Genomic DNA, 23,594 nt, shown 5'->3' on the forward strand with positions numbered 1-23,594 from the left:
TAAATCTGGTTAACCCACACACTGAAAAACATTTTACTAAGAATTTTGAATAATCCTTGCCTAATGCAGCTAATTTGGCTTGGTCTTCTATATGATTTAGAGTGTAAAACAGTGGCGACAGATACTTCTGATGACATGAATGATGATTAGGTGCAGATTTGCAACTATTTTGAAGCTGTGGCAGACTGTATTTGGATATATTTTCTTCTCACACCTTTGTTTTCTATTATGTGCATGTCATTTACTCTTACGGTGGCTGGGTCAGCATAGATGACAGGTAAAATGTGGAGGTTGTTCCTGCCAGGTGAACTATAGAGCTTGTTCAGGCACAGAAAGCTGAAGAGACAGAAGGGTTTGGCAGGGTGGAGCTACAGCAGAGACCTGAGTGCTTGCAGTTCTGCAGTAAGGAGAAAGGCAGCCAGCCAGAGAGCTGTGTGCAAGGGGACTTTGACAAATTTGCTGCCAGTCAGTTACTTGGGGTGACCTACCCACAAAGGGACATACCTAAGCAGAGACCTACCCACAAGGACCCAGGAAGCAGGAGATGAGATGCTTACAGGTGGGTCAGCAGCCTTAGCTACTCCGAGTGCTTTTTGTGTCAAACGCTTCTTTTTCTTTGAACCTTTCTTTTGGGAAGCAACAATAGGAGAGGTCTGCAGACATTCAAACACAGAGCTGTTGCTTTATCCTAACTAAATCATTTTCTCGTCCTTCTTGTGCCTTTCTCAGCATTGCTGCGCCTTTCAAGTCAAATTAAATGGTATATCTGCTTTACTCACGTTTTTCCTGCACATAGAGGTAGCCCTCCATTGTCCATTGACTTGGTGGTCTGTAATCCTGGTTGGCGGACTTCATTCTTTGCATGAGTCTCTCCACTTCCTGCCTCGTGCTTTCAAAGTTATTCCGGGTCTAACACCCCAAAAACAAACAAACAAAAAAATCAATCCACATGATCTCATGCAAGTACAAAAACAATGATTAAACGAAGAACTCATAATGACAAGGAGTGAGATTGCTTCAAATGGAGAACAACAGAAGTGTTTACAGTAGACATGAAAGGAAAATGGGTGCAAGAATAATATTATTCATTGCTCTAGAAGCCTGGGAAAAACACAGCAATGAAGAACTCAATTTAAGCACACAAGTCTGCAGGTAGCTAACCACAGAAAGGATGCCATTTCGTATCTTCATGTTTACTTACACAGTATTTTGCAGAGAGATGCATTCTTTTTCTGTGTGTAGTCGAGGATACACAGACAGACGGCAGGCTAAACTAGAAGGTGCTGATAGCATAACCCCAAGCTTCACTGAACCACTGAAAGTACAGTTCAGAGCAAAGTACTGGTTTGTCTTAATGCAAGGCTAATGCCTCTAGACATTTGCAGTCTCACAATTGGAAGCAGTACGCTTCAGAAGACTGTGTATCCATACCTTCAGTAATACCACGGCTGCTGACACTCAGGGTAGTCAGAACACTGTCATTAACAATGTTTGACAGAACTGTGTAAACCACAGTTATGTGGTTTACAAAATTATGTTAGGTAAAAAACAAGTCACAAGTGGCACAAGTGTGCCACAAGCATGGAAAAGCTGTGTCTGCCCTAAATATTGTGTGTGTAACCAGGCAGCTGGCTGAGCAAGTACAAAGGTGGGTAATTCATATTTACTAATGTGCACATGCATGCAAATTAACATTTTTTTCTGTTGAATTCACTGGGGCCAGGGTTTTTCTCTACATACCTAACAGGGTGTAGCAGAGGAGAATTATTATGAGGTGCCAGAGATTCGATAGATTGCTACTGATATACGAGATGTTGAGCACTTTGTTACTACAGGCAACAGAATAAATATCTTTGTGATGCTTTTGCAAAATCATTTTGCAAAGTTGTCTTATGGAATCTAATCCCAGCTAATCAGGAAGATATTGTCTGGACTTTATATACTGGTGAATACTTCCCCTCATTTTGTGGGACATTGTGTCACAGATGTCACAGTGAAGATGACACCAGGTTGTACGAAGACACAGTGGACCTATTAATAGCTGGGCAGGGTCTGCCACTCCTCTGCTCCTCCTACTGTTTTTACTGCTGCTACTCTAACCTGTAAAATTTTAAGAACACAAGCAGAATTCAACAATTCTGCAAGACTACAAGACTATAACACCCAATGCAATGGAGAGGGGTAACTCGGAGAGCTACAATAGCCAGCCTGAACACAATTGTCCCTGAACACTGTCCTCAGTGTTTTTGTCTCTCCCTCCAAAAAATAGTGCTCATCATTATGAGGTTGGGTGATGCTCTGAGCGACAAGTCAATAGATAGCCCAGCTGACAAAAAGCAGATGTGGACCTAGATCTGGAGCCATAATCCAAACTTCTGTGTAATAGTGGTAAGCAATATACTGTAGGTCACTATTTATGTGTGTGTGTATATATATATATGTTTATCTGATGTATAAATATATTTTATATTATTATATATTTATATATAATAAATATATAATATATATATTTATAAATATATTTTAAAAATATTATAATAGGTTGCTCCTACTGCTCAACTTTACATTTCCCACTACCTCTGCAACCTATTTACATATTCAAGTTGTACTTAAATACTATTTAACAAAATAATCTGTTTACCTATTTCTTAATTAACATTGAAATTGAAAAAAATCCTTTAATAATTTGGTTTCTACTGATATGTGCATAGAACATACTAACACACAGACTTACAATGCCAGTTTTGGTCTGTGCTGTGGACTCATGCTCCTATCAGGCCTTGTCACATTAAACTAAATCAGTCTCTGAACTGAAGCACATTTTTCACTGAAACTGAGCTGTGCAACAACACTGACCCCTTGTGCCTTTATCTAAGTCTCAGCAGTGAAAGAAATGTAGCAAATACATAAATTAATTTGAAAGGAGAAGAGGCTGAGAGGCTTTACAGTCAGAGAACATTTGCATTTTGATCCCAGAGGAAAAGGTCAATCAACTAGGAGGTTTTGTCTGATTTCCTCACGAAGCAGTTTAAATGGGATCTACACCTACATGCCAACAACAGCGGTAAAAGGGAAAGGACTACAGAGGACTGCAGCGAAACCTGGAATAGTGCATTACTACTGAGAATACAGATTTACATTAATAGCGCTAAGGCAGTGCTGTCTTCCAATGCTAAGCAAACATACCTCTGCAATAGCAAGATGCTAGAGGGAAAATGTCATTGTTTTATTTTCCAGTAACCCACAGGGGCCAGCAGATGATCTGGACGCATTGAAGTGTGCATGCACTCCCAGACCTGTTTCCTACTTTCTAAGCACAAAAGCCAAGGTGCTATCCACAGAAGCTGATGTCAGATGTTCTCAACTGTTGTAGCTTCTCTGACTCCAGAGGAGCTACACAGAATTGTTAGGTATGTTTTCCTGAAAGACTGAAATGGAAAAGAAATGGAGCCACTCCCAAAAAATAGCATTTGGAGTCATTGACTTTTTTTCATTTCACCTTTACTTTCAAGTTACTTTTCATGAAAAATGTACATAGCCAAATAAAGTGGTTATGGTGAGTGAAAAAGTATACGACTTTTTTTTTTGTTGTTAATTCTGAAAGCTACAGAAATTTTGGGCATGATTAATCTTACTCCCAAATTCAGACCAATCTCCAGTAAAAGATTCACCAGCTCAGTTGTGAGCACTATGGAGCAGATTCTTTCTTCCAGTGGAACTTTACGCTCACGAGAGCTGCTCGCCATAGAGGAAGGCCTCACCAATCCTCCAATGCAAACAATGTAAATCCAGAGCACAGTGGGCTTCCTTTATGTACAGTGGGAAGCTACTGGACAGTAGGACAAGTTTTTCGTGGCAATCCGCGATCTTCAAGAAACAAACAGCATCATTCTGTACCAGCTGAAGCATTTCTGGGATATACACTTACTCCAAAAGACAGGCCCCACTCTCAAAAAAACACACACATTTAAGCCTATCTGAACTACTCTTTTTTTTTTTTTTCCAATCAAAACTTGACTGCTGTTCTGCTTTTCTAGTTTTCACTCCCAAAATTTTGACCTGCAAATCACAAATTAACTACATGAAGATTAAATTTTCCAGAGTTGACCAGCATCTTCACTACATTAACTTCACTACATTAACCTTAGCAAAAATCAATTATATCATATATAAATCAATTATATCATATATTAATTTGATTTCAGCTCATTAAAACATTGTAATATTTACAGTTCCAAAAAAAAAGTGCTATATGAGGCTACTTTAGTATCCTGAAATTAATTTAGCAAACAAAATGACGTAAATACAAATTATCCTTACATTCTGCAAATTGAACTGCAGCTGCTGCTTGTATGGTGCAAACTCCTGAGCCAGTTCATATCCTTCGTGGTAAAATGTAAATAATCCTTGAAGAAAAGCCAAGAGCTGAAAAGGTAAAATTGAATAGTATTACAGATTTTTAACATGCTCTTAATGCTAAATAACACAATGATAACAGGACATACACTAACTTACAAATAAGGTATAGGCATTACCAATGATAGTGAAAAATTAGTTTAAATTAGAAAGCAAAAACTTAGGACAGCTGATTTTCAATTGTTTTCTGGAGCAAAAGATGGCAAACCTTCAGCAAAAACTTCCCATGTTTTAGCTCCTGGAACACTCTGAGCTTTCATTACTTGCAATAGCAATGGTTTGCTGAGCAAGAAAACTGGTCAGACCTTAAGAAAGAGAGGTTTTAAAAAGGCTTTTGCATCATGAAGTTGTCATTTTTATAACAATTTAATTCACGATCCCAGTCATTTTGTCCAATATTTCAGCTGACAGTATGAATTTTCCAAGCTCATAGTTTCAGAGTTCAAGGTTTTTTTCTTCTATTACTCTTAGAAATATTTTTTCATTTTCTTCATAGTAATTGAATGGGCTATGACCTATTTTTCACAAATGAGACTCTTGAAGATAAGTTTTGGACAGCTTAATACAACACAAGAAGTCCAGACTATTTCTTCCTGCTCTGACCAAAATGTGAATTCTATCTGGTATGTCTGCAACTGACTCCAACAGAACAGCTGAAGTCTGTACTACCCAGCTGAAAATTCTTTTTGAAGTTTGTTCTGAAATAATGCTTAAGTAGTAAAAAGTGCAACTAGATTTTCAGAAGGCTTATTTTAGTGGTTGAGTTAATGCTTTCCTACCATCTATTAAGTTTTAAAAGTCTTAAACTTTTAAAACTTAAAATTAAGTTTATAGAATTGTAAGTTAATAATTCTAACTCATTCTGTTCTAAATTAAAAAATATATATATACTTTGCATAAAGTTGTCTTACCTACTATTAAATAACAACCATTTAATTTTTTATTATGGAATGTTTCCCTTTGTATATAAATTTAGCTTACATACACCCAAGTAAAGAAAAAAAACAAACAACAAAAATGAGCTATTAACTTTGATGTACAGTAACAAAAGCTTTAATAAACAGGACAGATTTATCTGGTTATATTACAGCCATTGCAAAGCTAATCATCTCAGCTAAGTAACAGATAGTCTAGGCTGTCTCCTAAACCAGTAAAAAAACCACAGGTATTCTAAAGCATAATACTGATTCCTTTCTCAGACTTCTTTCTCAGGATAGGATGAAAGATCCAACGGACACATTTACCTCTCTCCATCAACTACTGAAGTAGCCTAGACTCAGGCAACAAAAATTCCATCATTCATATTTAACGCACTTTTCTTTGAGTTACCAGTGCCATAAATTATTGTAAATGAAAAAGCTTAAAAAAATGCGGCTTTCACAGAGTTTGTATTTTCTTTAAATTTTCACTCATCCTTACTTGCAGAAACTTAATTAAGTTGTTCTACCTCCCTCTTTTCTATTCACAGAATCACAGGAGGGTTAAGGTAGGAAGGGACCTCTGGAGGCCATCTGGTCCCACCCCCTGCTCAAGCAGGGACACCCGGAGCTGATTGCCCAGGACCATGTCCAGGCAGAATTTGAAGATCTCCAGGGAGACTCTACAGCCTCTCTGGGCAACCTGTGCCAGTGCTCCGTCACCTGCACAGTAAAGAAGTGCTTCCTGATGTTCAGAAGGAACCTCCTGTGTTCTAGTTTGTGCTCATTACCTCATGTCCTGGAACTAGGCACTGCTGAGGGGGAGGATCACCTCTCTTAACCTGCTGGTGATACTTTGCCTAATGCAGCCAAAAATGCTATTAGCCTTAGCAGAAAGGGCACATTGCTAACTCAATTTGGTGTCTACCAAGCGGGACATTGTCAAAGGCCTTACTGAAGTCCAGGAAGACAATATCCATGATGGTTGGACCAGATGATCTTGGAAGTCTTTTTCAACCCTAATGATTCTATGATTATCTATGATTCCATGAAGATAGGAGTGACATTTGCTTTCCTCCATTCTTTTGGTCACTTCTCCTACTTGCCATGACTGAGCAAAGATTATAGAAAGCGTCCTCACAATCACATCTGGCAGCTCCCTCAGCACTCGTAGGTGCATCCTATCAGGGCCCATGGACTTGTGAATGTCCAGTTTGCTCAAGTGTTCCCTCGCCTGATCCTCTTCCACCAAAGATGCATCTTGTTTGCTCCAGCCATTCAGCCTGGCTTCTGTAACCTGGGATTCCTGAAGGCCAGTCTTGCTGGTAAAGACTGAAGCAAAGAAGGCATTCAGTACCTTGGCCCTTTCACTGTCCCAGGTAACCAGGTTTCCTGTTTTCTTCAGTAGAGGGCCCACATTTCCCCCAGTCTTCCTTTTGTCACTGAGGTACTTGTAGAAGCCCTTCTTGTTGCCCTTGATGTCTTTGTCCAGACTCAATTCTATCTGGGCTTCAGCTTTCCTAACTACATCCCTGGCTGCTTGGACAACCTCTCAGGTTACCTGTCCTGGCTTCCACCCTCTGCAGACTTTCTTCTTGTGTTTGAGCTTGGCCAGACCAAATTTTCATCCACGCAGACCTCCTGGCATTTTTGCCTGACTTCCTCCTCATCAGGATGCATTGCTCCTGACCTCAGAGAAGGTGATCCTTGAATATTAACCAGCTTTCTTGGATCCCTCTTCCCTCCAGGGCTTTATCCCACGGTACTCTACCAAGCAGATCCTTGAAAAGGACAGAGCCTGGTGTTGTGGTTTAACCCGGCTGGCAGCTAAACACCACACAGCCGTTCGCTCACCCTCCCCCCTCCCTCTCTGGGATGGGGGAGAGAAACGGGAAAGTGAAGCCTGTGAGTTGAGATAAAGACAGTTTATTAAGACAGGAAAATAATAATAACAATAATAATAATAATAGTGATAATGGTAATAGTATTAACAATAATAATGTGTAAGAAAACAAGTGATGCACAATGCAATTGCTCACCACCCGCTGACCGATGCCCAGCCTATCCCCGAGCAGCCGGCCCCCCCCACCCCGGCCAGCCACCCCTATATATTGTTTAGCATGACGTCAGATGGTATGGAATACCCCTTTGGCCAGTTTGGGTCAGCTGTCCTGGGTCTGTCCCCTCCCAGCTCCTGCTGCACCCCCAGCCTGCTCGCTGGCAGGACAGAGCAAGAAGCCGAAAAGTCCTTGGCCTGGTGTAAACACTGCTCTGCAACAATTAAAACATCAGCATGTTATCAGCGCTCTTCTCATCCTAATCCAAAACATAGCACCCTACCAGCTACTATGAGCTACTTAACTCTGTCCTAACTGGAACCAGGACACCTGGTCTCCTGAAGTCCAGGATGAGCTTGCTGTGTGCCCTCTTTGCTACCCAAAGGATCTGGAATTCCAGCATTTCACAGTCACTGTAGCCAAGGTTGTCTTTGATCTCCACATTCCCCACCAGCGCATTCTTGATAGTAAGAATGAGGTCCAGTATAGCACCTCTCTTCATTGGCTTCCCTTGTCACGTGGAAAAAGTCCCTCCAGGAGATGTCAGCATGGTTGAAGTCCTCCATGAGGACCAGAGCTTGTGAATGTGAGTCTGCTCCTGTACGTCTGCAGGGGGCCTCACTTGCTTGTTCTTCCTGGTCAGGTGGCCTGTAGCAGACTCCCACTATAATGCCACCTAGCCCTGTCTTCTCTTTAATCCTTACCATCGGCTCTCTGTCAGCTCCTCATCCATCCCCAAGCAGAGCTGCAGGCACTCCAGCTGCTCACTGACATAGAGGGAGATGCCCACTCCTTGTCTCCCCAGCCTGTCCTTCCTAAAGAGCCCGTATCCTTCCATTCCAACACTCCAACCATGGGAGCCATCCCACCACATCGCCATAATGCCAGTAAGATCATAGCCCTGCAAGTACATAGAGCTCTCTAACTTACTGTTATTCCCCACACTGTGCTACTGTACAGGCACTTAAGAGAATTACCCTGGCATGTTGTGTTCCCAGAAGATGTTTGGTGGATTTCTCCATAATGCTCCTTGCAGGTTAGCAAGGAAATACCTACAAGTGCTGGAGGTGACCCCTCTCAAGGTTGTTGATATCACATCATTGATTTTGTGATCCCCTCCTTTCACATCACTCCATGCCCTTTGTTCAGCAGCCCTCTGCATTGTTCACACACTGAGATTAACACTAATGAAACATTTGTATTTTGATGGAATAGCTAAAATAATGTTTTGTAATTTTATAGCCTCATCAGTTCCCCAGCACAGCAAGACATTTCACACCTTTTAACGTAGAAAGTGCAGCAGCTTGACGGATGAGAAATGACGCAGGTCACTGGACAGAGGAGCTAAAATGATGACTTGCTTCTGCTGGACCAAAATCTTACTCTCACATCCCAGTTCCTTCTCTCTTTCCCCATTCAGCTTCATCATGCACCCCTCACATCCTTCTGCCAGCCCTGGTCACTGAGTCCTTCAGTGAGCATATCTCGGACTCAGAAAGCCAGTTCTTCTGCTGCATTAGAAAGTTAAAACAGCTTGAGGTTTACAGACCATCAGTACTGCATAAATATGTGTGAAGGCATGGCTGGGTGAAGGACTTCCCCCTTGGTTTTTACTGATACTGTAGGATGAGATAAAACTATGGCATCACAGAGCCTGAAGAACTGAGAAAATCCTTGGACATAAAAGCCAAGGGTCCTCTACAATGGGTGTGAGCTCCTGAACTACATCCCACTACCAAACAAACAACACAGGCAACCCAGCAGAGCGCTCCACATCTTGGATAAATCATCTCAAATTTAAATGACCATCTGCCCAGCTGAAAGCATTATCTCAGCTAATGACTGGTCCTGAAAGTCCCTTACTGGTTATTCGAGTAGTTCTGAGGAAGGTCCAAATATGACAATCTATCTTAAAAAGCTCCAATTATGTAAACTGCTGTAAAAAGTTCTATAATTTTAAGGTTTATAATGTAATTCTAACTCTTTAAAAAGAAAAACAATTTTCATTTTTTATGAATAAAGTCTAAAACAAATAAGTAAATTGTAACTAAGAGTCTGCTCTGGCTCCAGCTGTGCAAAGCCCCCACTCATAGTACAAATCCAGTTACTCATCACCTACCCAACCACAGCCCCTTCAGATACAGCTGCATAACTATTCCTGTGCTTACTCAATCTTGTTTCAGTAAAAAATGAAGGGGATTAAGTTAATGTGTAATTATGAGTTCAGTGCTAAACCCATCCCTTTTACCAGAAGACCTGCAGGAGTACTGTGAGCACCCACCAAAACTGCAGCCAGAGCAGGCTGTTAAGGCACACTAAAATTTCAGTAAAAGAGCTAGTGGTAGAAAGATGCAGTATGTCAGCTGATATCTGAATTTTAAAGATCAATTTAAAATGCATTTCTAAAGAACATAACTACAAACTGTTTAAATTTCAGCTTGAATACTGAAAGAAAACCAGCTTCCATTCTACAAACAGCTTTTACTGAGTGCATGGGAAAATACTGGGAAGGAAAAGATTTAGCACTAGATGGCAGCAAAGATGAATTTATTAGAAAGAAAAAGAAAAAAAAAACAACACAACCAGAGCAAAAACCAAAAACAACACCACCACAGAAAAATCAGAATGTATTTTGGTGAAAGTCCTGTTCAGCTATTCTGGCAGTTGTGCATTGCAGAGGGTGTGCATTGAGAATCGCCTGGTCAAATACTCTCTGAGCACTTTGAAAAAGAGGAATAATAAAAGAAAAGTAAAAACATGTTTGTTTTATGCAAGTCCTACTCTAATTTATTCAAGTTCTGTTGAAACAACTGATACTGAGTGAGGATGGTATTTGCTGCTACTTATGTTCCTCTAGTGGTGGAAGAACAGAGGGACAGAAAGCACCTAGGGCCTGTGCTGTGTGGTATTTTCCTAATTGCTTCCATCATCACAGGCATAGCCATAGCATTACATGGAGGAGATCTAAAAGCCAAGGACTTCCACCCCAGGCTTGTGCTCACAGTGGGGTTTTTTTGCTGCTGATGTTACAAGAGGCACTGCTGCTAAGTCTAGGCTCATAATTTTAAAGGGATTTATTTTAAAGGATGGAAAAGAAAAACAGCCTTTTTTTTTTTCCCTCTCCAGTGTATTTCAAGGTGGTCTTCACATGTTAAGAGCTGACTGATTTCACCAAACATCACATGTAATGTTTGTATCATCAGTTTGACAAGCTGCACATACCTTGCAGTTACCTCGTTCTGAGTACCTAATCGGTCACGTCAACAAAAACTGAGGACTGAGCTCAGTAACACAATGCTACTCACTGTCCAAGGGCTGTGAGGATTTCAACACAGAACCTGAAACAAAATCCAGCTACTTCTTGAGACTTTATTTATTTTTATGTAGAGCTGGTGACCTCAAGACTGCCTGGTCATTTCATTCTCACAGGAAGGAGACTGTGCTTAGGTTTCGGATAGGAGAGGAATTTAACCTTTGGCCTGCAGCACATCAGCCAAAAGTCCCTGTCTCCTCAGTTTCATTTTATTTATAAGTAAATAGCACCAGAAGGTACTTCTCCATCAGATTGAAGTGAATGTAGTTAATAATGTAGAAAATCCAAGAAAGGAGAAATCGAGTTTAACATCCACAGTCTCTTTGGACTAAAAAGTGAAGTCGCATGTACTGCATGCAATTACTGACATTTTTTTTTTCCCCTTTAAATAAACACTCTTGGGCTTTTGTGGCGGTTAACGGACCACCCCTCACATTTCAGCTCACTGCGTATGAACTCTGTGCCCTGATTCCTGCAGGCCAGGAAGGCCCTGGCATCACTGAGGGACAGAGCAGAGCTCAGGGCAGGAGGTTGTATTTCCCTCTTAAGCACAACATCCTCAGAAAGCTGTACTATTTTTGATGACCTTCTCTGGGCCCACACGGGCAAGGCCGGGAGCAGAGATTATTGTCACTTCTTTTGTTTTTTAACTGCAAGGTAAATTTTAACAATAATTTGTCTTTGAGAAAGCAAAAGTTTAAATTCATGATCTGTGTGAAAAGCTTATTCTTTTCCTTGAAGAAAAAAAAAAAATCTAGGAGGATCACAAAGAGGCAGCCACCCATTACTCATACCCTCATGAACATCATGAGACAAGACGCACAGAAGAGCAGAGAAATCCAGGGCCTGAGGACCAGCTGCAGAAGCCTACACTAAATGCCACTATCCTCTATGCAGAGTACGAATCATTAACATCTCGTGCCTCCCAGTCCTTCCCTACTGCCCTCCAGGAAGAAACATTCTCTACTCTCACCAACTTCTACTGTCCTGTGCATAACCCACCTGGCAGTTTTCGCTGGGTGACCTATCCCAGTCTATTTCCCAGGGAATCCTTATCTTTGGGCATGGACAAACTGAAGATGCTGGAAGGAGCTCCAGCAGATAATTTTAAATTCTATTCTCATGTCATGAACTTGCCCCTCTTCCACATAGGCATGACAATTCCCTCTTTCACCATACTAATGGCATTTCTTTGATGTTGTTAAGACCCCCTTCCAAAAGTCTACTAGTAGTATGTCAGACTGAGAATTGTACTGGGACACAACACTGAGCTGACAAATCAGACCTAAGCAGCACCTGCACCAGAATGCCCCACAACCAGCAGAGCTCATGAGGAGGAATGTCTGTATATGCACACAACCAGGCTTTTTCTAGCATCTGAACATCTTTAGAGCACACAGAGGAAAATGAGTAATATGGTAATTCCTTCGATAGCAGATTTTAAAGTGTTAGGCTCTGTCCTTATCTACTTGCATCTAGGTGCACATGCTCATAATTCATAAATCACCAGGCATTTTTACAAAGTCTATATTGAAGACTGATTTTTTTTTTTCCTTCATCCCATGGTATTGCTGATGTGCACTATATTTCACTTGGCATACTTTGCCTTGTGGGTTTCTGTAAATGTTTTTTTTTTTTTTAAATTCCAAAACCTTGTACGAAACAGACTAGAAACAAAAAAAGTAGGAATTTTGGAGATTCAAAGTTTTATAACTGATGCTAAAACTTAAGCTCTATTTACATTCAGTTTGATTATAAACAATATACACTAGAGCCAGAAGACACTTCCCACAAGGGCTATCAGTACCCAGTCACCATAGTTTTTCCTGTACCTTGCTCTGGAACATCAAGTAATGGCCTGTGTGTAACAAACAGCACACTGGGCCAAACAGCCTACTGATCAAACACAGGATGGCAACTGATCTACCCCAAGTAAATTTCACCTACTGGATGCATACACCTGGTGACAAAAATACCCAGGTCCACAACACAGAGTCTACCGGCAACCTCCCCTGCTTGTCTGCTCAGTATCAGCACTGATGCACTAATAAATCTCTCTTTCATTTTGGTAACTGATAGCTGCTGCTGTGGTGGCTGACATATTGTGAGGACAGCTCTTGGTCAAAAGAATAAAACTCTGTATCTCCAGCTATAATATACAGAATTAAATTTATTTCTTCCTCTCTGTCTAGCACATAGGATGAAAGATGCCCTATTTTAACTACACAGAATTGCACAACAATATTTCCTGATGTGCCATGCCTTCTCAATACAGCAAGTTTCTACTACTTTAAAGGAGCATAAAGTCTCCTATACAAGGGTCAGAGCTAGGTCAAGTTTGCTAGATTTTTCCAGGATGTGAGAGTTTTACAGAAGGAGACAGAGAGACACACTCTGGATTAATCTGTGACAGGTAGAAAAATGTTCTTATTTAGGAATCTAAGCAAAGTTTTAGTCTCTAAGATTTGGCAGCTGCATGCCATAAAGATAGGATTTCTGTAAGTACTGCTTGCTGAATTCAGGTTCATTAGTTTGCATCAATGTCAAACATTCACTATACAATACATTCTCATCTCATAGGAGGAATGCATCTGAGAAGCTCTACTTGGTGACACTGGGTGTTAGAGATGTAATTCAACCTGTTTCAGTCAAGAGTGCAGCTTCGGTTAGTTACAGGGGAGCTAGAAGATGGTGTGGAGACAGAAAAAGTTATGCTTGTCATGTTCCTTTTTCACAAATGATGTTCTGCTCTGCTCAGAATGCTTAACAGGAAGGGACAGACGACACTAGAAGTTCTCTGTCAAGGCCTACAGGTGCTAATAAATAAGGCAAATGGCAAGCTAGTCCTCCATGACATGAACAGTATTAATACTACTAATATGCCATAGAAATATGCTAGCACATCGCACTGAAGCAGCTTCTGGTTCTGATCAACCTGGCAGGTCTCTCTGGGGTGTGGTGCAGTCCAGGAGGAAATCCCAGACGTGAAATCCCATATCTAAACATGGACTTTAGAGCATAACTTCATCTTCCTCTTTTTGGCATGTCAAGGTATGGTTTCTTTTTTATCCACGGTAAACTAAAGACAAATGACTTCACCAGCAAAACGGAAATACACCCATCCTATAGAACTGATTTTTCACGTTATTTCATGTATAAGTTGGAAAAACAAACATATATGCTGCCTATATGGAATATATGAATCCAAAAACTAGCTCAAAATTTCAGCCATGAAACCATGATATTAGGAAATACCCAGTAAGTGTTGCACAGACAAAACATTACATGTTGTCCCATTAAAATGTTAGGCACACTCCAAGTCATTTGACATTTCACTTCATAGTAAATATGATACTCTTACATAAACCTTTAATAACCACGGAAAATGCCCAAGCCTAGACCTTAATGCCTCTCTATACACAAATGAACTGTAATCACAATTTAAAAAAAGAGACAAAAAATAGATATTTTGTATTAAATTTCCAGCTTTAAATAAATGCATTCTAAATTTTGTACGAATAAAATATAAAACTTACAGGTTCAACAAATTCAAATTTCTTTTTCTCTTGTACTTCTTGAATTTTAAAAACATATTCTAAAGATGCTTCATAGAAGTTTTGATGTTCTCTGTCAATCTGTGTATCTGCCTAAAAGGCAAAACAAAACATAGACGTTAGTTTACTCATGATTGCTTTAAAAACAGATATTGCCATAATTAAACAGATCCTTCATAAGATTACTTTACAATCTTTATGGGGCTCATTTTTCCCTGAAAAAATAGAATACCTACTTAAAATATCTAAATGTAAGCTTAAGAAGCCAACATTATACATTTTTGCCTCATGACTCTTCCCCAGTGTTTTTTTTTTGTTGTTGTTGTTTTGTTTTCCTTTTTGAACTTTTATATTCTACTTTTGAGGAGAGGCTGAAAGGAAACAAAGCAAGGTGGCATGGGGAACTTTGTCCGTAGCACATGGAATGTTTAAAAAAAGAAGAGATCAAGACAGGAATCAGGGCGGGCCAAAAGATCAATATTTCTATTGAAATTATAGAAATGTTTATCACATGCACCAAAACCATACATATTTCTCAGTTTCAACTACCTTCTCAAGAAACTGTTTTGTTTCTAAAAGAGAGTGTCTTTAACAGCAAAATCTTGCGACATTGCTCCATAGTATAGATCTTATGCTCAGGGAATACAAACATATTTAAGTCCTTATCCTCATATATCACTTATGTTTCACATTTTAATTTTCAAAAAATTTGTCAGAAATGCCTCAATAATACCATCCAACATGAAGATACAGGACCAAAACAGACTTTTGCCTACAAAGCTAAGGAATTAACTCTTATCAGCTGATGAAGAGTAATAGGCTTCTATCCTCAATTTAAACAAGGCATGAGAGAGGGACATAACAGACAAGCAGTGTAATACAAGGATAATCCTTACAGAAGAGATGCAGATTCCATTTTAATTCTCCCTTTACAGTAACAAATCATCTTCTCAAGCAAATCCCTTTTGGGCTTTATTTGTCAGCTTTTGGTCTTGGGTCAAAAAGAGATTTTATCAAGTTTCAACCATACAAGTGAAACCAGTTCAGCTTTTTTTTGATGCATACTCATGTACTTCTGTAAATTCCATGTTTCATTTTTGGCATTGAGAATAACAAATATGGGAAAAATGGAAGAGCTAGATGTTGTCTCCCTTGACAGCAAATATTAAAACAGCAAACGTATCAAAAAGAGGTTTAGTACATGTAACTGTACAAATGCAGAAAATCATTGTTTTCCTTTAGGCCATCAATAGCATCATACATAATTAACATTGCTTCTTTAGTTAAGAACATGCTACTATCACGATTTAGATGCACAGAGCCCTTAACAATATTGATCCACTTCCCTAGCACTATGTTCTAGCACCACTTCAAAGCACAGGCTTCAACAATATCTTTCAAGTGATTCAGTACTAGCATTCCCTTCCCATGCCTACAAAAAGGCAAATCAGGAAATCAAGTACAAAACCTAATATTATGAAACAGAAAACAAACACTCAAAATTCCAAGAATCAAGGGCTTTTCCACCAAATTAACTCTACCACATGCCATTCATATAGTGCATTCAGCTACTATCTTCTTCCGTACTCTGTGTTAATAGCTTTATTTCACAAAAAATATCACCAAGGCAATGCTACATAGCTGAACAGAACCAGGTGCTACCACTTTGGGACATGATTCTCACTCACACAAGTGCAGTCAATAAGCACTTGAGACAGACCTTAGCTTTCACATTTAATTTTAAATAAATAGTATAATCTGGCATTAGCAATGAGGTCTTTCAGGCTTCAACTCAGGAAAGTATTTAAAGACCTAATTAAATCCATCTCTATTCTGAACAGCATTTAAGCAGGTTGTAGTTGTAATGATACTTATGATAACTCAGTGCTATTGCAAGTATGGATGGTTTCCTAAATTAAGGCCATAATCACCACTAGTGTACAGGGACTAAATCACAATTTCCAGAATACATCTTCTGTAGAAGCGGATAAATTTGTGTGAATAATGAGGACTTAGGTTTGTAAGAAACACTTTGAAAGTTATTTTAAAGTTTCAAAAGCTGAAAGGATTTTCACATATTTTTATGACTTCAAACTGCATGTAAAAAAAATAAAAGGATTTGATGGATGTGATTTTGAGTTTCTACTTGTATGATATCTAGTTATAGTGAGTGATAATTTCTTTGATGTACGATATCAGTAAAGTGTATACTAGAACTTCACATAAGCTTGGAGAGTGAAGCCTTTGGTCTGTATTTTTGCCTAATTCTGGAACGGATTTCAGAGAAATAATATCAAGAATTTACTAACTTTTCCACATCATTCAATGTCTTCTCTGTTATGAATTTCTGCAGGCAGTGAAAAGACAGTATTATGAAGTTGCTTTTTGATGCTAGCAGGAAAAACCTCTACTGATCTGTGTAAACTGTGTCAGTAGTCTTTGCAGACTCTTAAAATATCCACCACATTTCAATTACATGAACATATGCCAACCACTCTCTACAGAGTATGTTCAGACCATCAAACTTTAGATGCTTAATTAAGGTGCTCTCAATTGCACCCAAGTGAGATATGTAAAACAGCTTAAGACAGCAGGAGAACTTGCCCCTCCCAATACTCTTCAACCCACATAATATGATGAAGTACTAAGAAACCTGAGCAATTAAAATAAACAGTGGTCTAAAAAAAAGAATTATTTTTGGTGTGATTGCTCTGGGTGTGAGTCAACAGCTATCACTTGGCTTTTGGGCCATGAATCGGTGCTTGGCATCCTTTTCTTTACAATACGGATACAGCCCGAAAGTCTCCCTGGTCATCATTTTTGGTACTGATTTGCTATAGTGCCTTCTAATTATGGTAGGTCTATGTTGCTGATTCAGCACACTTTTATCTGCATAAAAATGGGGAACATAAAAATGATAAGGTATGTCCTATGTGCTTTACAAGTGGGGTATCCAGAAAAGCAAAAAAAAACCTCAGACTCAGTATGAAATTTCAAATCCAGAAATGTCACTTAAGGACACAGTGGAAAAATTTACTCTGATTTTCCATTAGTTTATATACTTGAGCCAAATCCATTGTTATTCTACCACAGTTTATTAGATTCACAGTCATTACTTTTCGCTTTAGTTTCTGTTTTTAGGCTGCAATTATTCTCATGTCTCAAGAGTAAAATACTTTATTTATTTATATTCTAGAGTAAATCATTGCTTAAGTTCAATTTTCCACATTCTGGTAAGAAATTAATTTTTTTTTTCTCAGCTGCTGCTTAGCCTCCAACAGAACTGTTTCTTCATCAATACAGTGGGTATTTAGGAAAAATGAAAGCTATACATACAAAACTTTGATATATGGGTGGAACAATTAACCCGTCCTATATAATTAATGTCCTATTTAAACTGATTATTACATACACAGCTATGGTAATTCAGGATTATAAATATTATTGCAAATTTTAAATCACTAAGCCTCTTTTGATACAAATCACAGAATTACTGGTAAACTTGAAAAAAAATCTATGATTTGTGACCGACGGTCACATATTCTGTGAAAACTCCATCAGCAAAATAACCCTCATGATTTTAAGAGTCATCATGATAACAGTAACCCCTTCAAAATAATTCTAACGACTTCTGGAAAAAACAGTGCCATTGAGATCAAATTAATTTTTATACTGTAATTTGTCTCAAAGATGAATCATAATTATTTCTACCAGCATACTGAAAAACCCTGGAATCCTCCTGCTAAACTGGAAGTCTTCAGTTTTGTTTCTTTTTTTAAATAAGAATTAGGCATACAAACTCTTTAAAGCTGAAGTTGTGGGTACAATTGCAGCATGATGCTGCAATAAGGTGAAAAAGAAGAAAAAGAACCGCAAAAAGTATCATTCAAATTATCTCGGTTCAGCCTCCCAAATTAAAATTTATGTGAAACAAGCATAATTTCACTGAGCAATAAACTGAATAGCAAAAAAGCTATTACTTATTTGTCTTTCAAATAGTTCAGATATTCCTTATAAAATAAAACTCACGTTTTTATTGTAGTAATATAATTCTTTGATGTTGTTGTAACCGATAAACATTAGTTTGGTCACTTAAAGTAAACAGAGTTGGACATGTAGAATACTGCCTTGTTAAAATATTTAACTGTTATTAGGACTGTATTAATCCCACTCAGGAATTTATATTCACAGCAAGAGTAACTACAAGAAATTATCACATTTCACATAAATAAAATACTACACATCTGTTATCATGATCTCTGTGCAAACTGGAAACCGGGTAATATTGTGTTAAGTGCTTACATCTTGCAAATGAGATTCTTTCTTCTTTGCTGATAAATTTAAGTGCTTCTCTAAGATGGAATAATATTTCTCACTTTCCTTGTCAAACTTCTTCTTCCCATCCTGAAAAACAAAACATTGCCAAGTAAAGCATTTGACTAAACATTACAGCTAACTTAAAAGAGGTGCCAAAATATGCTTGGTTATAAAACCATTTTGTTTGTTCAGATGTTTTTAGGGTTCAGTTCTGAATTGAGCATGAAGACCCCAGGAGGACTGATTAGTAAATGCAGTATTAAGTAGAACTTTTTCCATAAATAATAAACCTATAAAACAGACTTGTGTAGCTTCCCATCCGTATACATACATGTAAGTGCTAGGCAGGATCTTCCCAAGCAGATATTTAGCATAAAATAATCTTTCCCAAGCTTTACAAATATATGTACCTGTCTCATATTGTTTTGCTGAATATAAACATTGTGGAAGAGGTGGTGAGTATAACATATTTGATGATGATAGAGGCCTATCCTCTGTATTTAAGACTAATATATCCTTGTTTTCCACCCACACTCTTAAAATATGTGGATGATGGAAAAGCACGTATGTGGTTGCAAAAGAAAATTGGTCCAAAAGTCTGTTTCCAATAATTTTTTGATGTGTCTGAATATCTAAGCTTGTCTCATTTAAAAGAATTATCTTGACATTTTCCTTCCCCACTCCTCTTTTTTTCACCATGTGCAGACGATCCTCACATTTTCACCATGAGACTACTTTAATGAATGTTAATATAAAAGAAAGCTACTGTTACATTTAAAATACTTTATTTTCTGTAACCTAATTTACAACATATACTTTAAAAATTAAGATCTGATATTCACAGAAGCTTAAGAATAAGACATCTTTCTTAGCTTTTCTATCTTTTGAGATGGGCCAGATTTCAGGAAATGAGAGAAGGGATTAAAGCAAACATCTCATATGACTATTAATATTAAAAATATATTTTTCATTATTAAAAATGTGTATTTGAGACATTTGAAAAGATGTATATTTGAGACATTGCTGTAATTGAAAGCAACCCTCTGCCAGTGACTTTTATAATGTTAAGTAAGACCTAATGATTCTTTCTAATGTTTAACAAGTTGAATATGTTAAAAAAACAAAGAAAGGTCAACATGACCTGTCCTACTCACACATGTGCAAAAGCTATTAATGGTGGAAAAACTAATTACTGGACATAATAGTAACATCAGGTCACAATCAGAGCAGTAGTGATTCTTTTCCTGACCCCTTTCTTCTTAAAATTTGTTACGAACTAAGCAAACAACTAGCCTGCATTTTAGGATCACCATTTTTCTTTGTCATTTCATGGGAAAGTCTGGTCAGCCAGAGAAATAAGATATAGAAGGAAGAACTTAATGCCATGAATTAAAACCTCTTAACTAACTATAACAGCAATCCTCTGACTGACTAGCTCCAGTGACTAAAGTTATCAATGATAATTATATTAAATTATGAAACAGGTAATTCCTATCCTGCAAAATAAATAAATGTATTTAGCATGAAAAATATGCACAATTTAGTGTTCTTATTTCACAATAGAAATAGCTTCAAAAGACACCAGAGGAAAGACAGCACCTGACTCAACAAAGTATTAATTAAAAAGAAATACAATAAAGTCCCCAACGCCAACCTATATTTAATCGAAGCTATGCAGATCGGGGGGGGGGGGGGGCGGGGGGGGGGGAAGAAGCGTGAATTTTGCATCACAAGGGAAATGAAAGCGTATGAATTATCCTTCCAAATCTTTCCGAAAAGCGTTCAGAAAAGAAAGAGAGAAGACAGAATGTAGGACTCACTAAATGACCAGTTAGCCATGAAATCAGCTTTTGTGGGACCAAAATTACAGATCAGTTCCATGACCACAGTTTTCTCGGGCAATATTCAAGTTCCAGACCCTTACAATCAAGCAAGAGCAAGCTGAGTACATCAACACCTCCTCCAGTCACAAACAGAAATCAAGTTCAGATGGTTATGGACCACAGATATGTATCTTTTGAATAAAAGGTGCAGCTAGTTGCCTACTGTTATTTTCTGAGATGACATTACTAAGGTGCTGGACAAAAAAGAAGGGAATTACATTACTTGAAATCCAAGTGACACAGGTGGCAAAGTCACTGTCTTGAGGGAATTGCTGAGTCAAGGCCACAGTCAACTTACGCAATAAAAAATGCAAAGAGAATTACTTCTAAAAAAATGTTTCCACACCACTGAAAAGTGAACACCAAAGGACAGTGTTGTAGGACACTGAAGAAGAACTGAACTGAGGAATGAGACAAGGCAAGGCAAATCTCCTGCAGGATTACTTGTGTAAGACTGGGAATCACCCAGCCCAACCGTGCCTGAACCCCATGAGTTACAGATCATGTCAGCTATACTCTTCGCATGTAAAAAGAAAACACAAATATTAAATCATCACATCTAACCAGATACAACCATCCAAGAATAAGACAAAAAATAAAATAAAATAAATACAGATAAACTAGTTGTGGTTGTGAGGCATCTTGCACCTCACATGAAGCTTCATGGTGATCTCCACGGCACCATCAACAGAATATGAAGGCTCTCTTGGTCTTCTGCCCACCTTGCCAGTCCCTTCCCAAAACACATTACCCCACTGTAACGGTGATCCACCAAAACTTTATATGCATAGTTTTTATACCAGTTAATTTAAAGAGAAAGATAACAATTTGGGGCTTTCCTTGATACTAGGATAACTTGGAGCCCAAGTGCAGTGTTTCCAGGCACAACGTTGCTAGCTTCTTTCTTTTTCACTGGATTCTAACACATCAAAATTTCTCACTTCAAAGACAAACTGAAAGGAGAGAGAGTAAGGAGAATAAACTGAAGTAGACTGAGAATATAGATCACTTGGCAGTTTTGACTGTGTATGTCACTTTACTAGGTGATACTTCTGGGAATAAGGCTGCAGTGGCAGCAGGATAGTGCTTCTGGCATTGTGCAGATCTCAGACCTGCTTCTGGGAAATGCCTAAAAAACACTGGCCTCGACAGGTAAGTGAGTTCCTTTTGCTTCAGATGCCATCAGACTTGCCAGTAAAAACACATTTGAACGTATTGAAGCCTCTGAAAACTGTTTATTTCATAGAAATTAACAAGAAAAGACACAGAAGCAGGTGATTCATTTTCTGGAAGAGATGAAACTTCAGCTTATGCCAAGATAACTCTCACCTCACACTCAGCCAGTGACTCACAGCACACGCGCATCTCAAGTGAAGTCACAGGTTAATCTCCTTCCAGATCCAGCCTCTCATTCTGCAATCCTCAAAACATTCTGTTACACACAGCAGCTGCCCAAATGAGTCATCTGAGTCCTTGTTCCTCCAATCTGTGCCTGTGAGACTGGGAATCCTGCTTTTCTGCAAACCAGGAGGTTTATGAATTAAGTTTCCATGTGAAGCTATCTCCTCAAAGCTTAGGAGATGGAGGACTGCCTCTGTCTCTAGGTCTCATATTGGATCAAACTCCAAGGAGCACAGAGCTATGTCTGGACAAGAAAGGTGTACTGTTTTCTGAACAGCCAGCACCAGCCATAACATAAACTATAAGGTACATGGCCATTAGGAAGATACTATTGCTGACCTCTGCACCAAGCCTCTTATTCCCTTCAGCCTCCGCTTCCCTTTCTTCCTTGCACAGCCTTCCTGCAAGTAATCCTCATCCTTTCTCTTTGCCCTGGAAATTTATAAATCTTTTTTTTTTCTCAAAACATCATTTATTATATATATATATGAAATCACTGTTGAGACAATTCAGAGGATGTAATATAAAAATTCTAAATACAGAAAAAGACAAATTACAAAAAAGCATTCCTTGGTACATTTTATATTGGTGTATACGTTACCAGTACATTTTGCAAAGATCAAGTTCAGTCTGCAGACTCTAAGCATTGTAAATGTCTGTCTCTAGCTGTTTAACTGTTCTCAGGTAGGTCAAGTCACTATGCCTTAAATCAATATAAAAATATTCACAGTTCTAAATGCCTCAAATTTCCAACATCACTATTTGGAAAGCCCTTAAGCAGATGCTCAGCTTCTAGCATGTAAGGAAGTCTCATTAACGTCCAGTACTTCCTTGACAGAGCCAAGCTTTATACTACTGGATCCAGATTTAATTCTTGTTTTTACTTTCTGCTTAGATTTCCATTATAGTTTCATTTGGAAACTGATTAAACAATCTCCAAAAGGAGAAAATTATTTTTTTTGGAAATAAATTTTGCTCAAGATACTACTAATTATGGATGTGTCCCACAAGAGATGTTCTATTAGAATTAAATTTGGCTAGGGATGTCAAGGGCAACAAGAAAGGCTTCCTTTATCACATCAGTGATAAAAAGAAGACTAGGGAAATTGTGGGCCCGCTCTGGAAGGAAATGGGAGACCTGGTTACCCAGGATATGGAGAAGGCTGAGGTACTCAATGACTTTTTGCCTCAGTCTTCACTGACAAGAGCTGTAGCCACACATCCGAAGCTCCAGAAGACAAAGGCAGGGACTGAGAGAATGAAGAACCGCCCTTGTAGGAGATCAGGTTCGAGACCAGGTAGGAACCTGAAGGTGCACAAGTCCATGGGACCTGATGAGATACATCCCAGGGTTCTGAGGGAACCAGCAGATGAAGTTGCTAAGCCACTATCATATTTGAGAAGTTGTGGCAGTCTGGTGAAGTTCCCGCTGACTGGAAAAGGGGAAACATAACCCCCATTTTTTAAAAAAGGGAAAAAAGAAAGACACGGGGAACTACAGGCCAGTCAGTCTCACCTCTGTGTGTGGCAAGATCATGGAGCAGATCCTCCTGGAAGCTATGCCAAAGCACATGGAAAATAAGGAGGTGATTGGTGACAGCCAACATGACTTCACTAAGGGCAGATTGTGCCTGACAAACCTGGTGGCCTTCAAATCCAGAGAATGGACTGAGAACAGACCTGAGGAGAAGGACCTTTCCTGGGGGTGCTGGTTGATAAGAAGCCCAACATGATCT

The 23,594-nt window shown here is 38.8% G+C and overlaps 1 protein-coding gene across 2 annotated transcripts in view; it reads right to left on the minus strand.

Annotated features, from left to right (window-relative positions):
• Positions 1-23,594, minus strand: part of ARHGAP42 (Rho GTPase activating protein 42) — a 171,858-nt gene that overhangs the window by 40,186 nt on the left and 108,078 nt on the right. For both annotated transcript variants that reach the window (XM_080592385.1, XM_080592386.1), the window contains exons 5-8: positions 18,560-18,661; positions 14,240-14,350; positions 4,321-4,425; positions 780-909 (exon numbers count right to left, since the gene is read on the minus strand). In XM_080592385.1, coding sequence (XP_080448511.1) covers positions 780-909; positions 4,321-4,425; positions 14,240-14,350; positions 18,560-18,661 — 448 coding nt within the window. The remainder of the gene's footprint in view (positions 1-779; positions 910-4,320; positions 4,426-14,239; positions 14,351-18,559; positions 18,662-23,594) is intronic.

This window comes from Anser brachyrhynchus, assembly GCF_964034855.1.
Source record: "Anser brachyrhynchus genome assembly, chromosome: 1".
Classification (NCBI taxonomy): Eukaryota; Metazoa; Chordata; class Aves; order Anseriformes; family Anatidae; genus Anser; species Anser brachyrhynchus.